Here is an 18,780-nt window from a genome sequence, read left to right as displayed (position 1 = left end):
TCTTTCATAAACTGGTCATGATTACAGTCTAAATTGTCTAGTTTATATCCCCACACTGGATGTGTGGTCACTCTTACTTCTCAAATTCAAGTCCTAGCAGATCTTAAATGTTTTCTGAAATATCTTAAGATCATATTCAGTGGGAAATTTTCCTAATAATTTTTAGGAAAAAATGCAGTGTGTTTTAGTGGATTAAGGACTTGGAGTCAAGACCCCCAGTTCTTAAATTTTTCACCTTTGCTTACATCATTAGTAATGATGTAAGAATCATAAAGTCTTCGCTAAAGCATTTTGAGCTGCTTGGGGAAAAGAAAATAATTGCATTTGAACTTCTTCCATCTTCTTGGTGTTGGGAGACCCTAGGGACATCTTTTGCTCATGCTAAGGGTATTGGTTTACACATTAAACTTGGTGCATCTATATTCCTCATACTCTCACAGTAAGACAGTTTTGAAATAGAAGTATCATAGGAAATTTAGGAAAGTTCAGTATGGTGTAAATATTTTTGTGTTTTTTTAAATCACCTTGAAAGGATCTACCTAAAGAAAATATTTTACATTAAGCCCCTCCCTACACTTCTCAATAATAGCAATCCTGTGTTAATAGTCTTTGAAAATTACTCTTTATTTTTTAAATGTTAGTCGGTAGATGTAACTTACATATGACATGTAGTGATATTTATCATGTTAACAATGTCTACAGACTTCCTAGGAATACAAAATATGGCTTTTCTCACAAGCAAAAGAGGCCTCTGACTAGAGTAACACATAATGAAATTTGTGAATGAGTATTATATGCCGTGTTTCAGGTCAAAAAGGGATATAGAAAGAGATTATGAGTAACTTAATTTTATTAAGCCTCAGTCCTTTTAAATGAAGCTGCTACCACAATTTAATCCTTGAGTATAACCATGTTAGGTTAGTGACAGCTTAGAATATGTCATTTCACGTGTGTTACCCTGATGACAATGTAGTTCTTCAAGTCATTTCTGATCATTCAAGGTCCTCATCCTTTAGCCCATAGAGAGCATCCTACCTCTTATTAATTAACATTATTGTCTTAGCTGAGTCTTTACAAGGTCATTATTTGGCTCTATTATCTCTAATTGTATATAAAATATTCTTTTCTGGTTTTTGCCATATTCAAATCTATATTTGTTTTCAGATGAAAGGCAAAGTATAAAGTGTTTGTGTTTTAGCCCAGAAGGGTGCAGTCCTGAGGATTCCTGGTGGGGAGGAGACCCCCTAAAATATCCTTACATCTAGCATTCTTCCCTCTCCCTGGTGTCATGACTACCAGAAAGCCCAAGAAGCACAGGCGATCACTTCTTCCAAGACAAGGTTGCTGTAGCAACAAGGTCTGCAGGGTGCCACCTTGAGGTGAGGGGAACTAGACCCTTTGGAGCAGCCTTGCAGGTCCTGAGGAAGTCGCCTTGCTGTTACCTCCGGGACCTATTCTCAACAGAAGCTTGCTCTGGGGTCTAGAACCCACAGAGCTGACCTGTGACTCTGTTTATGCGTGAGAATTAAACTAATAATCAGAACAACCCTTGTTCCAAGTTCACAAGTGTTTTCAGGATCCTCAAGGTATTCTAATATTTCCTCTTAAAATCCGAATCATGAAATGGGGATTTTGCTGCACTGCCAAACTACAGAGAAAACTATGCCACAGTAGTAAAGTCAAGTAAGGGGGAAAGTGAAATCAGGGGAGTTCTGAAACAAAAGTAGATCACTCTTATCTAAGAGGACCTATAATTTTAATCTGCCATGTAAAATTAAATTCAAAGCAAAAATGTATCTGTATTTTTTCACTAAAAATAAAAAATGTTTTAAGCAGAAAAACTCTTTAAAAACTATCTTTTTACTTGATGTATTATAAATTGTAAACAGTATATATTAAAACTTATAGAGTGGTAACATTGTTATAATAAAACTGTTTGGCAACAAATTTATGAGTACTTCCTTAACCATTTAGCACAAACTGAACTATTCTCTGCAGTTAATAACTATTAAGAAATATGATGTAAGAAAGTGATTGCATGTGTATTTTTATCAGTATTTTTCCTTTTTTTTTTTTAAAGCTGACACTTTTTCTGAATCCTCCCCAACAGGAAGTACACATGGACTTGGGATCTCTTCTTCAGGTGCAAATAGATGTTGGATGAGGTCAGGGCAGATTTTTATTAACTGGATGACTTAACTCATTTATGATCTATTGGGTAATTTGGAATGGTCTCTCAGGCAAAAATGTTGACACCCTATGAAGACTCAAGAGAGAAAAGGTGGAGAAGGAGAAGGTAAGGTTTCTAGCCTAACATGATGACAAAAACGTACCATGACGTTGGTGACAGCCATTAGCCCCTGCAGTGAGTCCGTCTGCCAGTAAATGTCTGAGGTGGCTCAGTGGCAAAGAATCTGCCTGCCAAGTAGGAGACACAGGTTTGATCCCCAGGTTAGGAAGATCCCCTGGAAAAGGAAGTGGCAACCCACTCCAGTATTCTCACCTGGAAAATCCTATGAACAGAGGAGCCTGGCGGGCTACAGTCCACGGGGTCACAAAAGAGTCAGAAACAACTTAGTAACTGAACAACAACAACAAATGTCTGTCATTTTTATGTCTTCCTTTAAAGGGATACCACAAAACAAGTCCCTTCAGAGCCTCACATCTTGGTTTCACTGACCCTCCTCATTTTTAAATACAGACAATTCAACTTGGACCTGGGGTAAGGTGAGCAGAAACTGGATTCGAGTGAATGTTGAGTGAAGAAAAGTGGATGGCTTAACTCAGATGTCCTAGATCAACCCCAGGAAAACAAAAACCATGCAGGTAAATTCCAAAAACATCACCAGTTCCTCTTATCCATAGGAAGGTGAAGGAATAAAAACAGCAAGATCAGTTTCTCTTATCTAATTTTCAAAAGTCAAGTAAGGTGTAAATGAATACATTCAACTGACTAGCTCCCATGTAACTGGTGATTAAGAAACAAGTAGCAATTAAGTAAAAGTTAAGGATCTTTCCTTCCTGTTATTGGCAATCCAGTATTTTCTCAATTCCTTTACTGAGTCTATAAGAGTAATTGTGAATCAGAGATCACATGATTTAGCACTTGCTCAACAACATAGTCTTGAGATCTTTTTTTTACATAAGGGGGATATTTGATGAGAAAAGAAGGTAATCATTTAAATTCCAGGTGCCAGAAACAACACATCTTCCACAAAGAATACTGAGATTCCTTCTGCTTTGCCTGATCCAGAGTTCACCATGATCCCAAGACAAGACACAGGCCATTCCTCAGGTTGGTGTCTTTGCTTTCTTTTTCTTTTATACATTGCCTTTTTTCAGTTTTTTAAACAAATGCAAAACAAACAAAAAAATCTAAGCACAATGCAGGTATAGTTAAAACTCAACATAATGATGGTCTAAAGTGTAAAAGGATACAGTTACCAAAAAAGGAAGAGTGACACTTTCGAGGTCTACCAGACAGCCAAGAGTGTTATATTCTAGTTTATCTCTTATGGTAACTTTGAGATTACAGCCACAAAAACAGAAACTCAGAGAATCAAAGTAACTTCCTTAAGATCATAGAATAAGTGACACAAATGTAAAAGCTGGTCTATATCATTCAGCAGTATTAATATTTATTAGTTTGTCAGAATAATCTGTTTATTTTCAGATCTAAGACTTTAACTAGAACATGAAAAATTGGAAAGAAAACAATAAAAATTATAAAATAAAAATCGTAAATCCAAATATAATTCTAAAGATTAAAGAAGCAGTACAATGTTGGCACATATATACTATGACTGAAAGATACAGGTAGAGAAATAAAAAGGTAGGCACAGATGAAAGAATGCACGTACTTGATTTGCCACTATTTTGATGGCTATGTGAGTTTATTTTTCAGGTCACAGTAAGCAGCTTTCCTCCACATTTAATAACAGAAACAAGCTACCTGGAGGTCATGGAACCTCTTTCCCAATAAACTCCTTAAAAATTACTTTGATAACACATTTTAACAGAAGAGGTAATTTGACATGCATATAGATATAAAAATACTTTTATATGTTAAACTTTTTATTTGATATTTATGTATATTGCAAAATTATTATAATAAGTCTAGTTAATATCCTTTACCATACAAAAAAATCTTTTTTCTGTGATAAGGACTTTTAAGGTTTACTCTTAGCAACTTTTAAATATGCAGTTCAATACTGCTAACTATATGACCCTGCTGTACCTTACATCCCCAGAAGTTATTTATTTTTTAGCTAGAAGTTTGTACCTTTTGCTTCCACCCATTTTGCCCATCTCCCAACCACTTCACCTCTGGCAATCACCAGTCTTGCTCTGTATCTGTGAACTTGGTTTTTGTTTTTTAAAATAATAACTTTAAATGAGTCCTTCCACCTCAGTGTTTCCATGATTTGTGGGAAACAACACATTTTAAACAACTACAGCAAATATTTACTACTTAAAGCCAATTCTACTTATACCTTTATTCCCATGAAGGATATGGGACCACCTTATTTTTAATTTTATGCCTCAGAATATCCCTGATGTTTTCTATGGGCTGAATTTGTCACTATTAAGTTAGCAAACAATAAATTTCATATAAAAACAGAGCATCAAATTATGATAAAAGCAAAATACTGATACTGAATAAGTATGTCCTCATTTCTGTAGAAGGTAGAGGAAATATTTATATTCTTTCATAATCAAAAGAGGATTGCAAAGAACTTTCTTAATTATAAAGCAGTACAGAATCAGGTAACCCTGGATTTATGTAAATGGCATAATGATATGGTTTCTGCTCCTGCAAGGAGGCATTGTTACTAAACCAAAATTGGGTATTTAAACACAAAATGTGAGATTAGCTTAGTCATGCCTTTCATGTCCTGCTCACTAGTACTGACTGTTATGGTCCTAACTACTAGGAGAAACATACACACACACACACATATACACATGCACCACAGCACATGTATTTGCCACCAGTAACCATGTAGCTTGGTAAAGCTGAAGTGGTGTCTTTTCATTCTTAGACCCATGGACCAAATACTAATGCTCAGTGGTGCTGCAGACACAAAGTTTCTCCATACAAGGAATCTGCTCTCTAGATGCATAATTAAAAAGAAATAATCACCTAGATTTTCCACTTAAATTTCTTTCAGTAAGACACAATGAAGAGCCCTTGTTTGACCAAACTTTTATCTTTTTTAAACTAATCTTAATTATACTTATCCAGGGTGGACACCCACAACTTTTGATTAGTAAAAACATGTGTAATAGGAAATGAAGATATTAGTCAATGGGTACAAAGTTTCGGTTGTACCAGATGAATAAGTTCTACAGACTAATGTGTAGCATAAAGCTTATACTTAACAACTCTGTACTGTATACTTTAAATTTTATTAAGAGGGTAAGTCTTACGTTAAGTGTTCTTGTCACATGCACAAAGTAACGGTAATAAAGAGTGTAGGAGGAAACTTTTGAAGGTGACACATAAGTTTATGGTATAGATTATGATAATGGTTTCATGGGTTTATACTTATCTCAAACTCATCAAGTGGTATATATTAATTATGTACAACTTTTTGTATGTAAAAAAATTTTAATATATAATAAACCCTTAGTCCAACATCTTTTGACCATATTTTTCCGTATCTTCCCTTTCCTCTCAGTTATAAACTGCTATGGATTCTTCCTCAGAAGATATTTATGGCTGCTAGTGGTTGAAATCTAAGCTGATTTTCTAACTAGCCACTCTTTCTGTACACACTTTTGTGGGCCCTCTTTGTGTTGGTCTTTGAATATTCTTTCAAATTGCAAACTAACAACAAAGGCATATGCTGTTGGGATGACATAGGCCTTCTATTCTAGGGATCAAAGACTCTCCCAGGGCTTCCAGAACAAGCCAATGCACGCTATTACCACTTTGCCAACCTTGGTTAGGGAAGGCTGTCTTCACTGAAAGAACAAGTCGGGAGATGTTGAATATTTTGGTAGGAAACTATGAGTTGTCAAGCAAAGAAAATCTGCTAGTGGTGAAAAATCAAAACTTATTAGGAAGTTATAAGTTAAAACTTATTATAAGCTTTGTTATAACTAACAAAAGATAAACTTAAAACGTTTTTGCTTTGTTTTCAATTGTGTGTTTAAGTTAATGGTTAAGAGTTCGGGTTTTGGAGATAAACTACTTGAGTTTAAATCCCAGCTTCATCACTTACTAGTTGTGTGTCTTTGGCAAGTTACTTCAACTTTTCACACATCTCTGGACTATTCTTATGGAGACAGTAACAGTCCCTACTTCATGAAGTTTCTATCAAGAAGTAATAAGAATGTACTTAGGTCCAGTGGCTAAGACTCCACATTCCCAATGCAGGGGGCCTGGGTTCGATCACTAGTCAGGGAAATAGATCCCCTGTACCACACACACACACACACACACACAAAACAGAACACCCTTAGGACATATTAATAGAAGTACTCATGAAGATCTGACATAAAAGAATTTTTTTTCAATCTTCAAAATAAACTCAGAAAGTTATGAGGGTGACATCCAACGCCACTGAAACCATACAAACTCAAAACTTCTAGATTATCTGACCCAAAATCCTGTTTTACAGATGCTCAAACAGGCTGAAAAGTAATCTGTTGATCAAAGGTAGAGTTAGGAACTAACTAAGCCAATTCTCTTCTTGTGACTCCAAATTGTGAGTGCAGTATTTCTTTTTCCCTAATCTTTCGCCTTCACCACAGAGCCTGTCCTGTCTACCCTACATGGCACTAGAAATTCCTCTGAATACACAAGCAAATAGAGATGAATTCATTCATATCAAATTGTGATCTTGTAGCCAAAGTGATGAGAATCACCAGATCACTGGAATTTTTCAGCTGGGCTTCCTTAAAAGGACAGAATAGAGGCCTTTTTTTCCTGTTAAGAGTTCTAACTATGTCATTTCCACCAAATAGAACAGGGCAGCCAGGTAGCTTCAGGTGGAAAAAAAAGTAGTTATACTTGAAAATCAGCATAAAAAGAATGCTGCTACTGACCCAACCTCCAGTAGGAGACATGTTAGAATAGTAATTACTGTATGAAGAAAATTATCTCACTTTACAATTTTACAGGATTTATGGTGCCAGTTGAAAAGGAATTTTATTTACAAAAGCCAGTTGACTCAACATAAAATAGAAGGAAGTTAAACTGTCTTTACCTTTGCATATTGTATTACCTTATTTCCAGAATATAATACGGGAGATAGTGAAGGACAGGGAAGCCTGGCATGCTGCAGTTCATGGGGTCACAAAGAGTCGGATACAACAATAAAGGTTTTCATAATTACTTCCTATTTCCTTTAAAATGTGATCATAACTAGTTAATCAAGTTTTTAATTGTTTGATAAATTAATTCACGGCAAAGTATAAATCACAGAAAATGCTTTGTTCTCCTCCTTGAAGTATGTATCGTAAATACTTAAATATCTGCTGACTTAGAAAACAAAATAAAATTTCATTATCATAAGGTCATAGGTCAGGAGGTGGAGCGTTTCCTGCAGGGACATTTACCTGCGGAATCACACATGTGGGCCTCTACCTGTACATTAGGACCACCCAGGGCAAATCCAAGACTCAGGTTTCATATTCTGACCAAGTGACCTAACACATCCTCTCTAGAAACAAAAGTAAGCAAAATGTTCCTGAGAAATCCCATCACCTTTTGAGTCCTGAAAGCCTCAGAATAAAAATCTTCCTCTTTTTTTTATGTGTGTGTGTGTTTGGTTTTAGGTGGCTTATTCACACTTCTAAAGGGAAAATCGCAGGTATAAAGAACAGTAAATCAAACTCTGTGGACTTGAGAGTCTAATTACTGAAATTTCAAGGTCCAAACAATGGAAACTCACAATGGCACTTTATGAATCATAAACCAACTCTCCATGTGAGCTCTCACACTATTTTACTTTGTTCAACTCTTAAGCTTTCCTTGTAGTACTGTTCTGCCTGACTTGTTGTCATAAATTTACTGATTACTTCAATGTTCTAATCCTAAAGTTAAGAAAGAACAAGGATACACTCTCTTCTTTTGTACTCACAGAAGAATTAGTCACAAGAAGTCTTTATTGGCTGACTTACCTTTATTGTAGCTGATTCTGCATGAAATGGGCGTGACTCTCTCTCCAAAGGTATGACTCATTCAGATACTGTTTCAGTAGAAATTAAGAGAAGTTCACCCAAAATAATATGTTACCGTAAATTAGCAGACAACTGTCTTATAAAACAAGAGGTCCAAGGGCATACAGTAATATTCATAATAAATATTACGTTTTAACAAAAAAATCTTTAACCACAAATGTTTTCAGACAAGCTGGTAAGGGTTACTGTGGTCATTTAAAATATCAGGAGCAGATTCTTTCCTATTGTATTTTTTGTAACTAAGTTTTGTTTACCTGGTTTGGTAATGTTTGAACACATTTCTATCTAATAAAATCTCTAAATGGGAGCTAGAGAAGGTGATAAAACTCAAACTAAGTGAAAGTGTTAGTCGCTGAGTCACATCTAACTCCCTGCAACCCCATGGACCGTAGCCCACCAGGGTCCTCGGTCCATGGAATTCTCCAGGCAAGAATACTGGAGAGGATAGCCATTCCCTTCTCCAGGGGATCTGCTCAACCCAGGATTCGAACCTGGATCTCCTGCATTGCAGGCAGATTCTTTACTGTCTGAGCCACCAAGGAAGTCTGAAACTCAAACTAGGTCCACTGCAAAAACAAACCAAAAAAAAAAAAAGTTACAGTTCAGGCAAAACAGCTTTAAGAACACTTTTCTAAAATGCTCAGGCACCAGGGACATGATACCTGAATGACTGTTTCAACTTTCCAATTCCCTGGGCACATATAGATGTAAGTGAGTTAACTAAGTTGTTATTTATATTAAGAAACTTTTGATTATTTTTGTTATAAAGTTACTCCATAAAAACAATTTGTATTCATAATATCAAATCTGGGATTCAAGAATAACAATATCCAATGGCACCCCACTCCAGTACTCTTGCCTGGAAAATCGCATGGATGGAGGAGCCTGGAAGGCTGCAGTCCATGGGGTCACTGAGAGTCAGACACGACTGAGCGACTTCACTTTCACTTTTTACTTTCATGCATTGGAGAAGGAAATGGCAATCCACTCCAGTGTTCTTGCCTAGAGAATCCCAGGGACGGGGGAGCCTTGTGGGCTGCTGTCCATGGGGTCGCACAGAGTCGGACACAACTGAAGCGACTTAGCAGCAGCAGCAGCAACTTTTGCTCAGCAGAGCAGTGATTCCCAATATTTCTTCTGTGTAATTTGTGCAAATGACCTTCACAAGGTCATACCCTCCCTTGGACAAGTTCACCCTCGGGCACCGTTTGCCTCCCCCACTGGAATCAAGCCTCCTTTTCCACCCGAGGGGATGTCAAAAATGCAAGTAAATAACATCATTAAAAATAATAATAATAATAACATCATTACTAAATAACTTTAAATGTTCTCTAATCATTTTATAACAAGTAAATCAATCACAGATTTTGGAACTTGATACTTAACAAGTCACTGCATGGTACAATAATTTTTAAAAGCACCAACAAGGTTAGTTCGGAAAGTAAATCAAAATGAGTTAATTTCTTTGAATCCTTGCTTTCTCTTTAACATGGAAATTGTTGTTTATTTTTGAAATTCTGCTTCTCTTTGCTAAAGTATTTATAATCATCCATTGGACTGCTTTGAAAAGAACTTCAAAGCCAGTATTTTACATCCACCTTTTCCAAAGCCATCTTTCTCACTTTTTCTTGATATGCAAGAATGTTACTTGCTCATGTTCAAATGACTGAGGTAACTGCTGAGAAACCAGTATTCTTTTCTGTCTTCTGAGGGGTTTTTTTTTGGTGGGTCTTCCTCCGGAGGCTCATTAGTCACATTTGGGTCAACATGTCTGACACTCTCAGTAAACACTCCTGTACTGCCCATAAGCCCTACAGTTCGCATCTCACAGGCGATGGGCACCACTTCAGTGCTACTATTAGCAACCAAACTCTCCACCCTTATTCCCCAGCCACTTCCCTTATCTTTCCAAGAATTCTTATAAATAAACCCTAAGGTGAAATCAAAGCTAGAGATTTATTCTGAGATGTTTTTCAGAAAACGTAGGTGGCGAGATAAAACCAACATTCCCAAGTGCCAAGCTCTGGGAATGAATGCTAGCTTTGTTCATCTCCAGAGGGAAAAGGGATTTTCCATGTGGTTTATGGTTTTGCACTTTGTCCCTCCTGTAAGGAAGGGAGTCTCGAAGAAGGGGAAGAACACAGAAACACTCTCCACTGGCCTCTGAACTCCTCCAACTTGACATGGTTCAAGAAGCCCTAGCAGGCTTGTCTGGGATAAATTTGTGTGGTGGGGGGAGGTTGTCCACGGTATTGGAGACCTTCCAGTACACCCCCACCCCAGTTTGGTGAGATTTACATCCTTCCAGGAATATTAGTCTCTTCTCTTTTTATTTTACATGTACACACTCTCTCTCACACACACACCCTTTCCTCCAAAATAACCTTGAAAATATATTTGCTATTCTTTCGTTCACACATTCAACTAGTATAAACTGCTGCTGCTGCTGCTGCTAAGTCACTTCAGTCATGTCCGACTCTGTGTGACCCCATAGACAGCAGCCCACCAGGCTCCGCCGTCCCTGGGATTCTCCAGGCAAGAATACTGGAGTGGGTTGCCATTTCCTTCTCCAGTGCATGAAAGTGAAAAGTGAAAGTGAAGTCACTCATGTCCAACTCTTCACGACCCCATGGACTGTAGCCTATCAGGCTCCTCCGTCCATGGGATTTTCCAAGCTAGAGTTCTGGAGTGGGGTGCCAAACTGAAGACTTACAATTGATCAAGCACTGTTTAGGTGATCTCCGTTTTGTGTGTGTTAGTCACTCAGTCATGTCTGACCTTCGACCTCATGGACTATAGCCCACCAGGCTCCTAGGTCTATGGAATTCTCCAGGCAAGAATACTGGAGTGGGTGGCCATTCCCTTCTCCAGGGCATCTTCCCCACCCAGGAATCAAAATCAGGTCTCTTGCATTGCAGGCAGATTCTTTACCATCTGAGCCACCAGAATCCATCAGTTCAGTTCAGTTCAGTTCAGTTCAGTCGCTCAGTCGTGTCCGACTCTTTGCAACACCATGGACTGCAGCATGCCAGGCCTCCCTGTCCATCACCAACTCCCGGAGTCTACTCCGGGACTCCTGTCCACTGAGTCAGTGGTGCCATCCAACCATCTCATCTATTTGCCTGTGCTGGGTCTTAGTTGCAGCATGTCGGCTCTGTTTCCCGACCAGGGATTGAACCCAGGCCTCCTGCATTGGGAGTAACGAGTCTCAGCCACTAGACCATCAGGGAAGTCCCCATCAGAATCCATGGCAGTTCACAAGTAAAGGCCTCAGCCTTCAGGAAGTTTACATGCTAATGAATGGTGACAGATAATAAATAAGCAAATGCACCGCCTTTTAAGTTGCAATGTGCCAAGAAGAAAAATGAAGTAAGAAAGGTGAGTGGGGAGATTTGGGGGTGGGAGTTATTATAATTTTTATACGGGTAGCCGAAGATGTCACTGAGAAACTAATATTTGAGGAGAAGTGAAGAGCGAGGGAGTAACCCTTGTATGTGGCTGGAACAGAACCTTCTCGAGAAAAGGAACAGAGAGGACAAGGGCTCTCAGGTGGGGCTTGCCTGGTATATTTGTGGTGTCAGGCTATGATGTAAATGATTGATAAGGATTAGCACGCCACCCTCCCAGGAATATGCACGTCAAGGGAGCCTTCAGCTAAGGGATTTCAGATCTTAGTGGGAGGGTGAGGCATTCTAATGGGCCATCAAGACCTTGCCGAGGTTTTCTAGGCAATCCCTGTTTTGAACACACCTCAATTTAGGACTATTATAGTCTCATCACCTTGTAAAACTAGTGCATGATGTATTTCGAAAAAAATCTCTTATGATGTCGGTTCAGCACTCTGCTTAGACCCCAAAACAGACAACTTTGTTTTCTCTGCTGAGTCAAGTCTTCATTTTGCCCCTGTTGTGTCTCCCTCTGATTCTCTGGTCCACAAACACTGCTGACAATTTCCTGAAGTCATCTGGTTAGGGACTTTGCATGCAAGGAGTCAGTCCTCATCTACTGACTCACAGGAGGAGCCTGCGGGGAACAGCTCAGCTCCAGCCCGTGACTCACCACATGCGGCTCTCTATCTCTCGGGCAGGGTGTTGGCTTCCGTGGCTGTGCTCCCAGGACTGACTGTTGCTGCAGCACAGAGCGGTGACTGTTCACTAAGGACGTGCTGGTTTCTCTACAGTAGACCATGGGGCTTGCAGTCTGCTGGGCTTTGATTATTACTCTGCAAGTCCCAGCTCAGAAAGGCAGCAAAGCTTTTTCCCACCCTGTTATTAAGAGATCATCCCCCAACTGCAAGTCACCCAGTTCTCCCCTCTCACTGCCTAAGGTTCTTGGTCCAGCTAAGCCATGAAAATTTCAACACCCAGACACCTAATTTCTGTGATGTCACTCCTACTTTGGCTTCTGTGGAAAAGGACCATACTTCTTTTCTAGGATTAAGGGGGTGGACAATCCCTTGCAATTTCTCCACCCGCAGCTAACACACTCTTCTTAACCTATCCCTGAACTCCTTCAGCTTTGCTCTGTCCACACCCCTCCTGCCACACTCAACCCTGGAGACACCACATCCTGACACACCTCTGTCAGGCCACTCTGAAACTCTGACTCACACCCACCATTTGCCATTTCTCTCCTGCTCCTGGACTGTAGCATCCTTGGAGGAAACACACAAACATCCACCAACACACCTGTACATATGTTTGCATGCCTGTATGCATGTGTGTAACTCCCCCACACACATTCCCAGACCGTTTTCTGGCCAGATCCACTATTAATACATCCAGAGTGGATATATTCAAATACCTTCCCCTACAATACTCCTTTTTTACTTGTAATTATTCCCTTCTATGTGGGCTTGGTTCAACAACTCTTTATTGATCATCTTATATGTGCTGGATACGGAAGTCTGGGCCGACTATGAATATGATATAGCCTCTGCTCTTAAAGAAGTAACCATCTTGGGAAAGAAGAGGCATCACAGCAGCAGACGTGAATGAATTAACCATACATCACAGTGATGCCGCGATGCACATTCTGTGAATCATCTTGAACAGAGCCACAGAGAATGAAAGTACAATAATTGCAGAGAATACAAGAAGAAGAATTGAGAATGATTCTCGGGTTCCTGGCTTGAGTGGTCAAGGTGACCAAGCACAGGAGGAAGTAGCAAGCTTGAGCTGGAGAGGTGTATTTCTTTTTTATCAGTATGCTGTTTATCAGTATTCTGTTAGCACTTCCCTGGTGGCTCTGCTGGTAAAGAATCCACATGCAATGGGGGAGACGTGGGTTCGATCCCTGGGTTGGGAAGATGCCCTGGAGAAGGGCGTGGCAACCCACTCTGATATTCTTGCCTGGAGAATTCCATGGACTGTATAGTCCATGGGGTCGCAAAGAGTTAGACATGAATGAGTGACTTTCACAAAGTTATGATGATAGTTTGAGATCCTTATGAGATATCCAAATGGTAATGTCCCAAGTTTGAAGCTCAGGAGAGAAAGCTGTGAAGGATTTGCACAACGCAAGTGGCTACAGAGTCATGCTGGGTACCAAGTAAGAAAAGATGGAAAGGAAAGAACTCAAGAGGCATAAGCATTTAGCAGGTAGGCAAAGAATAAGAAATGTATTGAGAAACAACAGCCAAAGATAAAGAAAATTAGGTAACTTTTTCTGCCTCCTAAATCGTCCTGTAATTGTATTCTCATTTCAAACTACTTTCGAGACTTTTCTCATTGGATACTGCTCTTATATCTCAAATTCAATTTTGTCAATATGATTTAAAAAAAAAATTTTTTTTCAGATAAATCTGAAACTCTTGACTCTTCATGAATCCCCAACTCTTCACCAGCAGCATTTATGCTTTGAGTGACTCTATCCTGACTGGTGTCATGCCTCCTTCACAATTATTCATCCTTTAAGAGTCAGCTCACCATACCACTCCACCCCAACCTCACCGTCCAAAGCGTGAGTTCACTACTCTCTTCCCTCTGTTTGCTTCATACCATGCAGAGTTCTACCACTGCATCAATAAGTTTATGTTAGTTATAGCTATACTATTTCATAGGCATCTATTTTTGTTTCTTGGATTGCTTATCTGTATTGCCAATAAAATGCAAATTAAATGCTTGGCGAACAAACTCAGTTTGAATAAATGAAGAAACAAATGAATATAACCAAACCAGAAAACAATTTCCTCCTTTTTTCACCCTTCTTACTTTATTGACCTCGATGTATGTCATAAATTTTCCCTTTATCCAAGTAACCTTTTTTTTTCAACTGAAGTACAGTTGATGTGTTATATAAGTTACAGGTATACTCTACAGTGATTCATAATTTTTAAAAGTTATGCTCCATTTATAGCTATTATAAAATATTGGCTATATTCCCTGTTACACATACCCTTTACTAATCAATGTTGTATGAGTAAGCCTCCCAGCCATGATAACCATTTCTCATGTTGGAACAGCCACACATTTCTGTTCTTTGCTTCTAAGGCATGTCGTAGGAGAGCAGCAGATTCAGCATGTACCTCTTAGATGTTATTTCTAACACATACCCTCATTGGGATTTTCAATGGAATTAAATGGTCAGTGATCTATCAAACCATTAGCCATTTATACCATGATGATTTATAAAGTGATTTTTAAATGCTGGAGTGGGTGGGGAGTAAGGAAGAGGTGATGGTAGAAAGGGGACACATTAATTTTTGTTGATCTTTATGAAGGCTTTTTTTTAAAATAACATTTTTGTTTTAGATAATACTAAGAGATGATTCTAATAAGCTAATAATCACTTTTGTGTACATGTGAAACAAAATATGCTGGGAAATACAACACAGATATTTTGAATATATATAAATGTTAAAGCCAATTATGTGCACAAAGTACATTTTTTAACTGATGTATTGCAAGTATGTCTTAAGAAAATTAAGTCTTAAGAAAAGTACATTTACCATAATGCCCAACTAATTTAGAGGGAGAAAAACCTGTAAGTAATCTTTCATATCTTGTTAATTCATTTTAAAGCAATCAGCATGTCATTGGTAATGGCATTTGATGTTGTACAAAGAGATTTATGAAACAGATTGACTCTCATGCCAGCAGAAAGAAGTCAGGAGTGAGAGAGTGAGCTGTGTATGATCTAATTTCCAAGTGCCTTCAGCTCACTGAGTCATAGGTTTCAGTCATAGGTTTTTAAAGAGGAGCTAATTCAAGAATGTCATCCAATGGCACTGGATTGTACATCTTCTCTCAAAGCCTTGCAATACATGTCTTACAGAGGAACATCATCTTTAAATTGCCTTTGACAGCCTCCAGGGGAGAGTAAATAATCCAACAGAAATACAATTTGCATTAGCTTTTCTCATTCTGGAAGCTACAATTATCTTCATTACTAAACAGAGATCAAATTCTAGATAAAGAGGCATAAATACTTGCCTACAGGACTCAGTTGCAAGAGCACTCATTTTGGGTAGGACTTAAACTTCTTGGCCTTTTGGCTAAGATCAAGTGGTGGCTCAGACGGAAAGCGTCTGTCTACAATATGGGAGACCTGGATTTGATCCCTGGGTCGGGAAATTCCCTGGAGAAGGAAACGGCAACCCACTCCAGTACTCTTGCCTGGAAAATCCCATGGACAGAGGAGCCTGGTGTCCGTGGGATCGCAAAGAGTTGGACACGACTGAGCGACTTCACTTTTTTTTTTCCTTTTTTATGTATGTATAGTTTCCAGGGATGATTTGAGAGTGTTTTGGTCAAGTCTGCCTTGTTTAATTAGGAATCCTCCTGGCAGTGATGGGGAATGAGAATTATCTCCAAGATGTACTACCATCCACACGTAATTCAAGAAAAAGGTGTGGAAACTAGAAAACATTCTTCCCTCCTGACTCAGCTACCTGACCAGTATTTACTGAAAGTCTATCATGGTACTCAGCACTGTTCCAGGCACTGCAAACAGCGAAAAACTAAGCAGACACTCCTCCTAGACATTCAGTCCTCTATTTAGCTGCTGACCTTTAGTAACACTATGAGAAAAGTCACTGGCCAGTTAATCCCTAAACAAACAGAGTAAAAGGTGGTTCTGGTCCTTGGCAGTTGAGGAAGAAAGGGATTAAGGCCATTGTACTGGATCCTGAAAAGTGGCAAGATTAGAAATGGAGAAAGGGTAGGAGACACTGGGGAAGAGAGAGGGAGGTACATCTAATCACAAAAGGGACTCTGCTTTGTCGATCAACTTTGATGCCAAACATCTCTTTATAGTATCAAATCAACCCTTTATACTATTACAGGCTCTTCCAATAGGTCAGTGTCAATAATCAGACTTTCTTAGAAGTCTCCTTTCACTTTCCTGCATTGGAGAAGGAAATGGCAACCGGCTCCAGTGTTCTTGCCTGGAGAATCCCAGGGATGGGGGAGCCTGATGGGCTGCCGTCTATGGGGTCGCACAGAGTCGGACACTACTGAAGCGACTTAGCAGCAGCAGCAGAAGTCTCCTAATCTGGTGCTTATTCTAGAGATTCTGTTTTTCAAGAAGACTTCAACTTAATATTTACGCTTGCAAAAACAATCACACTATCACTGTTAGTTGATTCCGGTGCGCTAGGAGCTAGACACTATAAAATGCATTATAAAGATATTTCTGATTTAATCACAGCAGCCCTGTTTGCTGGTGGCTGAGTAGCCAAGCCATGTCCAACTCTTGCGACCCCATGGGCTGTAGCCCGTCAGGATCCTCTGTCCATGGGATTTTCCAAGTAAGAACACTGGAGTGGGTTGCCATTTCCTTCTCTTCTCGACCCAGGGATCAAACCCGGGGCTCCTGCATTGCAGGCAGATTCTTTACCGACTAAGCTATGAGGGAAGCCCCCTCTGTGGGGTGTGTGGTATCTGTTCCATTTGACAGATCGGGAAACTGAGGCACAGAAAGGTCGTCCAGGTCACACAGCTAAATAACTATGGGTTAGAGAATTCTGACTCCTAGTGACGCTATGTGATTTTGTAAATACAGCGAAGAGTGTGACTTTCCCTTAACCTTTCTAGACTTTTCTCCCAGTCGAGGTTAGTTAACAAGGGGACCAAAAAAAAAAAGAACAACAACAACCGTTCCTTGGGATCCTTTGTGATTCTTCTAATAACTGTTTTTCCCTGAGTCAGACAAGCGGCAAACCTGTGGGAAGGGGCCGTGGGAAGGAGGTGAGAAGCCTTCACGGAGACCACCACCGGAATCCGGCTCCAGAACCTTCGCTCCCGGAGAGCTGGCCCCGGACAGCAGGCCGCGCGGAGGACGCGGGGAGGACACGGGTCCGCGCGTCGCTCGTCCTTCTCCTCGGCGCCACCTGGGCCCCGCGCGCGGCCACCCAGCGCACCTCATCACGGCGGCCCCGGGCGCAGGGAGCCGGCCGCCCCCGGCGGAGAGGGGCTCGGGGAGGGGAGGCGGCGGGGCGGGGCCGGTCGCTCGGAGTTCCCAGCCCGGGGCGTCGCGGCTCCAGGTGCGCGTGCGGCGCGGGGCGGGCGTCCCCCCGGCGCCTCCCTCCTCCGCGCCATTCCCACCTCGGCCCGAGCCGCTCGGTCCGGCTCAGGGCTCCATTTTCTAGCGGAGGCCACACCTGGAGCCGCCCCTCTGGGCAGGGCCGGGCGGCCGCCGGCGGGGAGGGGACCCTTGGGGCGGGGGCGCCGGGGAGGAGCCGGCGCGCGCGCGCGGGGACGCGGGGAGCTGGCGGCGGAGGCGCGATGGCGCGGGGCGCGGAGGGCGCGCTGCTGCTTTTCCTGGTAAGTGCGGCGAGCCTGGCGGCACGGGGGCCGGGGCGGCGCCGGGCACAGGGCCCGCGCCTCGACCTGCCCGCTTCCGCCGGGGGAGGGCTGGCGCGCCCGGCGATCCCTCTTTGTGCCCCGAGGTGGGAGAGGGCCGGGCAGGCGGCCGCGAGCGGGGACCCTGCGGCTCCGCTGGGGCCGGGCGGCCGGTGGGAACCGGGCTGCCGTTCCGTTTCTCTTGCGGTCGCACACAGGCCCCAGCACGTTTCTGGATCTGCGATCTGCGGGTGCAGGGAGCCCTGAGGCGGGAACACCTTTCCTGGTGACCCGGCCTTTGTCCCGAGTCTCCTCCGACCGCAACATGGAGGCGGCGGCCGCGCCTACCTCCCCGGGCTCCCGCCGCTCGAGCGCGGCAGTGACCTGGGGAACACACCTGTATTCTGAGACTGCAGAAAGGGGCCCCAGAGAGTTTCTCTAATGTATTCTACAGAGTTTAGTTTTTTTCTTAAAGCCACGTTACGCTTCAAATCACCCACCTATAGCTAGAACTTAAAGTTCACAAAGTTGATGTTATAAAACATCGCCTAGTATTGAAGGTAATGAACATATGTAATCGTTTTAAGGTTTTTTTTTTTTTTTTCACTTTAAAAGATTACGGAAAGTCGACGTGCAGCGCAACAGTCAAATGGGGTTTTCGGAGGTTATTAAACTGGCAAACAATGTTCGCTCTCTAGATCTGCATTTCTTATGCTTTACTCCTATACTCGAATTGGTTTTTAAATACATTTTTCTGTTTGTTGAGGGAATTGCGCATAATTAAAGGGTTTGGCTTCTCTGGTGGCTT

General features: G+C 41.3%; 1 protein-coding gene across 1 annotated transcript in view; it reads left to right on the top strand.

Moving 5' to 3' along the window:
- Positions 1-18,297: 18,297 nt before the first annotated feature.
- DSG2 (desmoglein 2) overlaps positions 18,298-18,780 on the top strand; it is a 49,075-nt gene continuing 48,592 nt past the window's right edge. The window contains exons 1-2 of the mRNA XM_052660369.1: positions 18,298-18,371; positions 18,588-18,657. Of these exons, the coding sequence (XP_052516329.1) occupies positions 18,298-18,371; positions 18,588-18,657 (144 nt within the window). The remainder of the gene's footprint in view (positions 18,372-18,587; positions 18,658-18,780) is intronic.

This window comes from Budorcas taxicolor, chromosome 22 (genome assembly GCF_023091745.1).
Source record: "Budorcas taxicolor isolate Tak-1 chromosome 22, Takin1.1, whole genome shotgun sequence".
NCBI classification, from domain to species: Eukaryota; Metazoa; Chordata; class Mammalia; order Artiodactyla; family Bovidae; genus Budorcas; species Budorcas taxicolor.
This window is presented reverse-complemented; position numbering and strand designations above follow the sequence as displayed.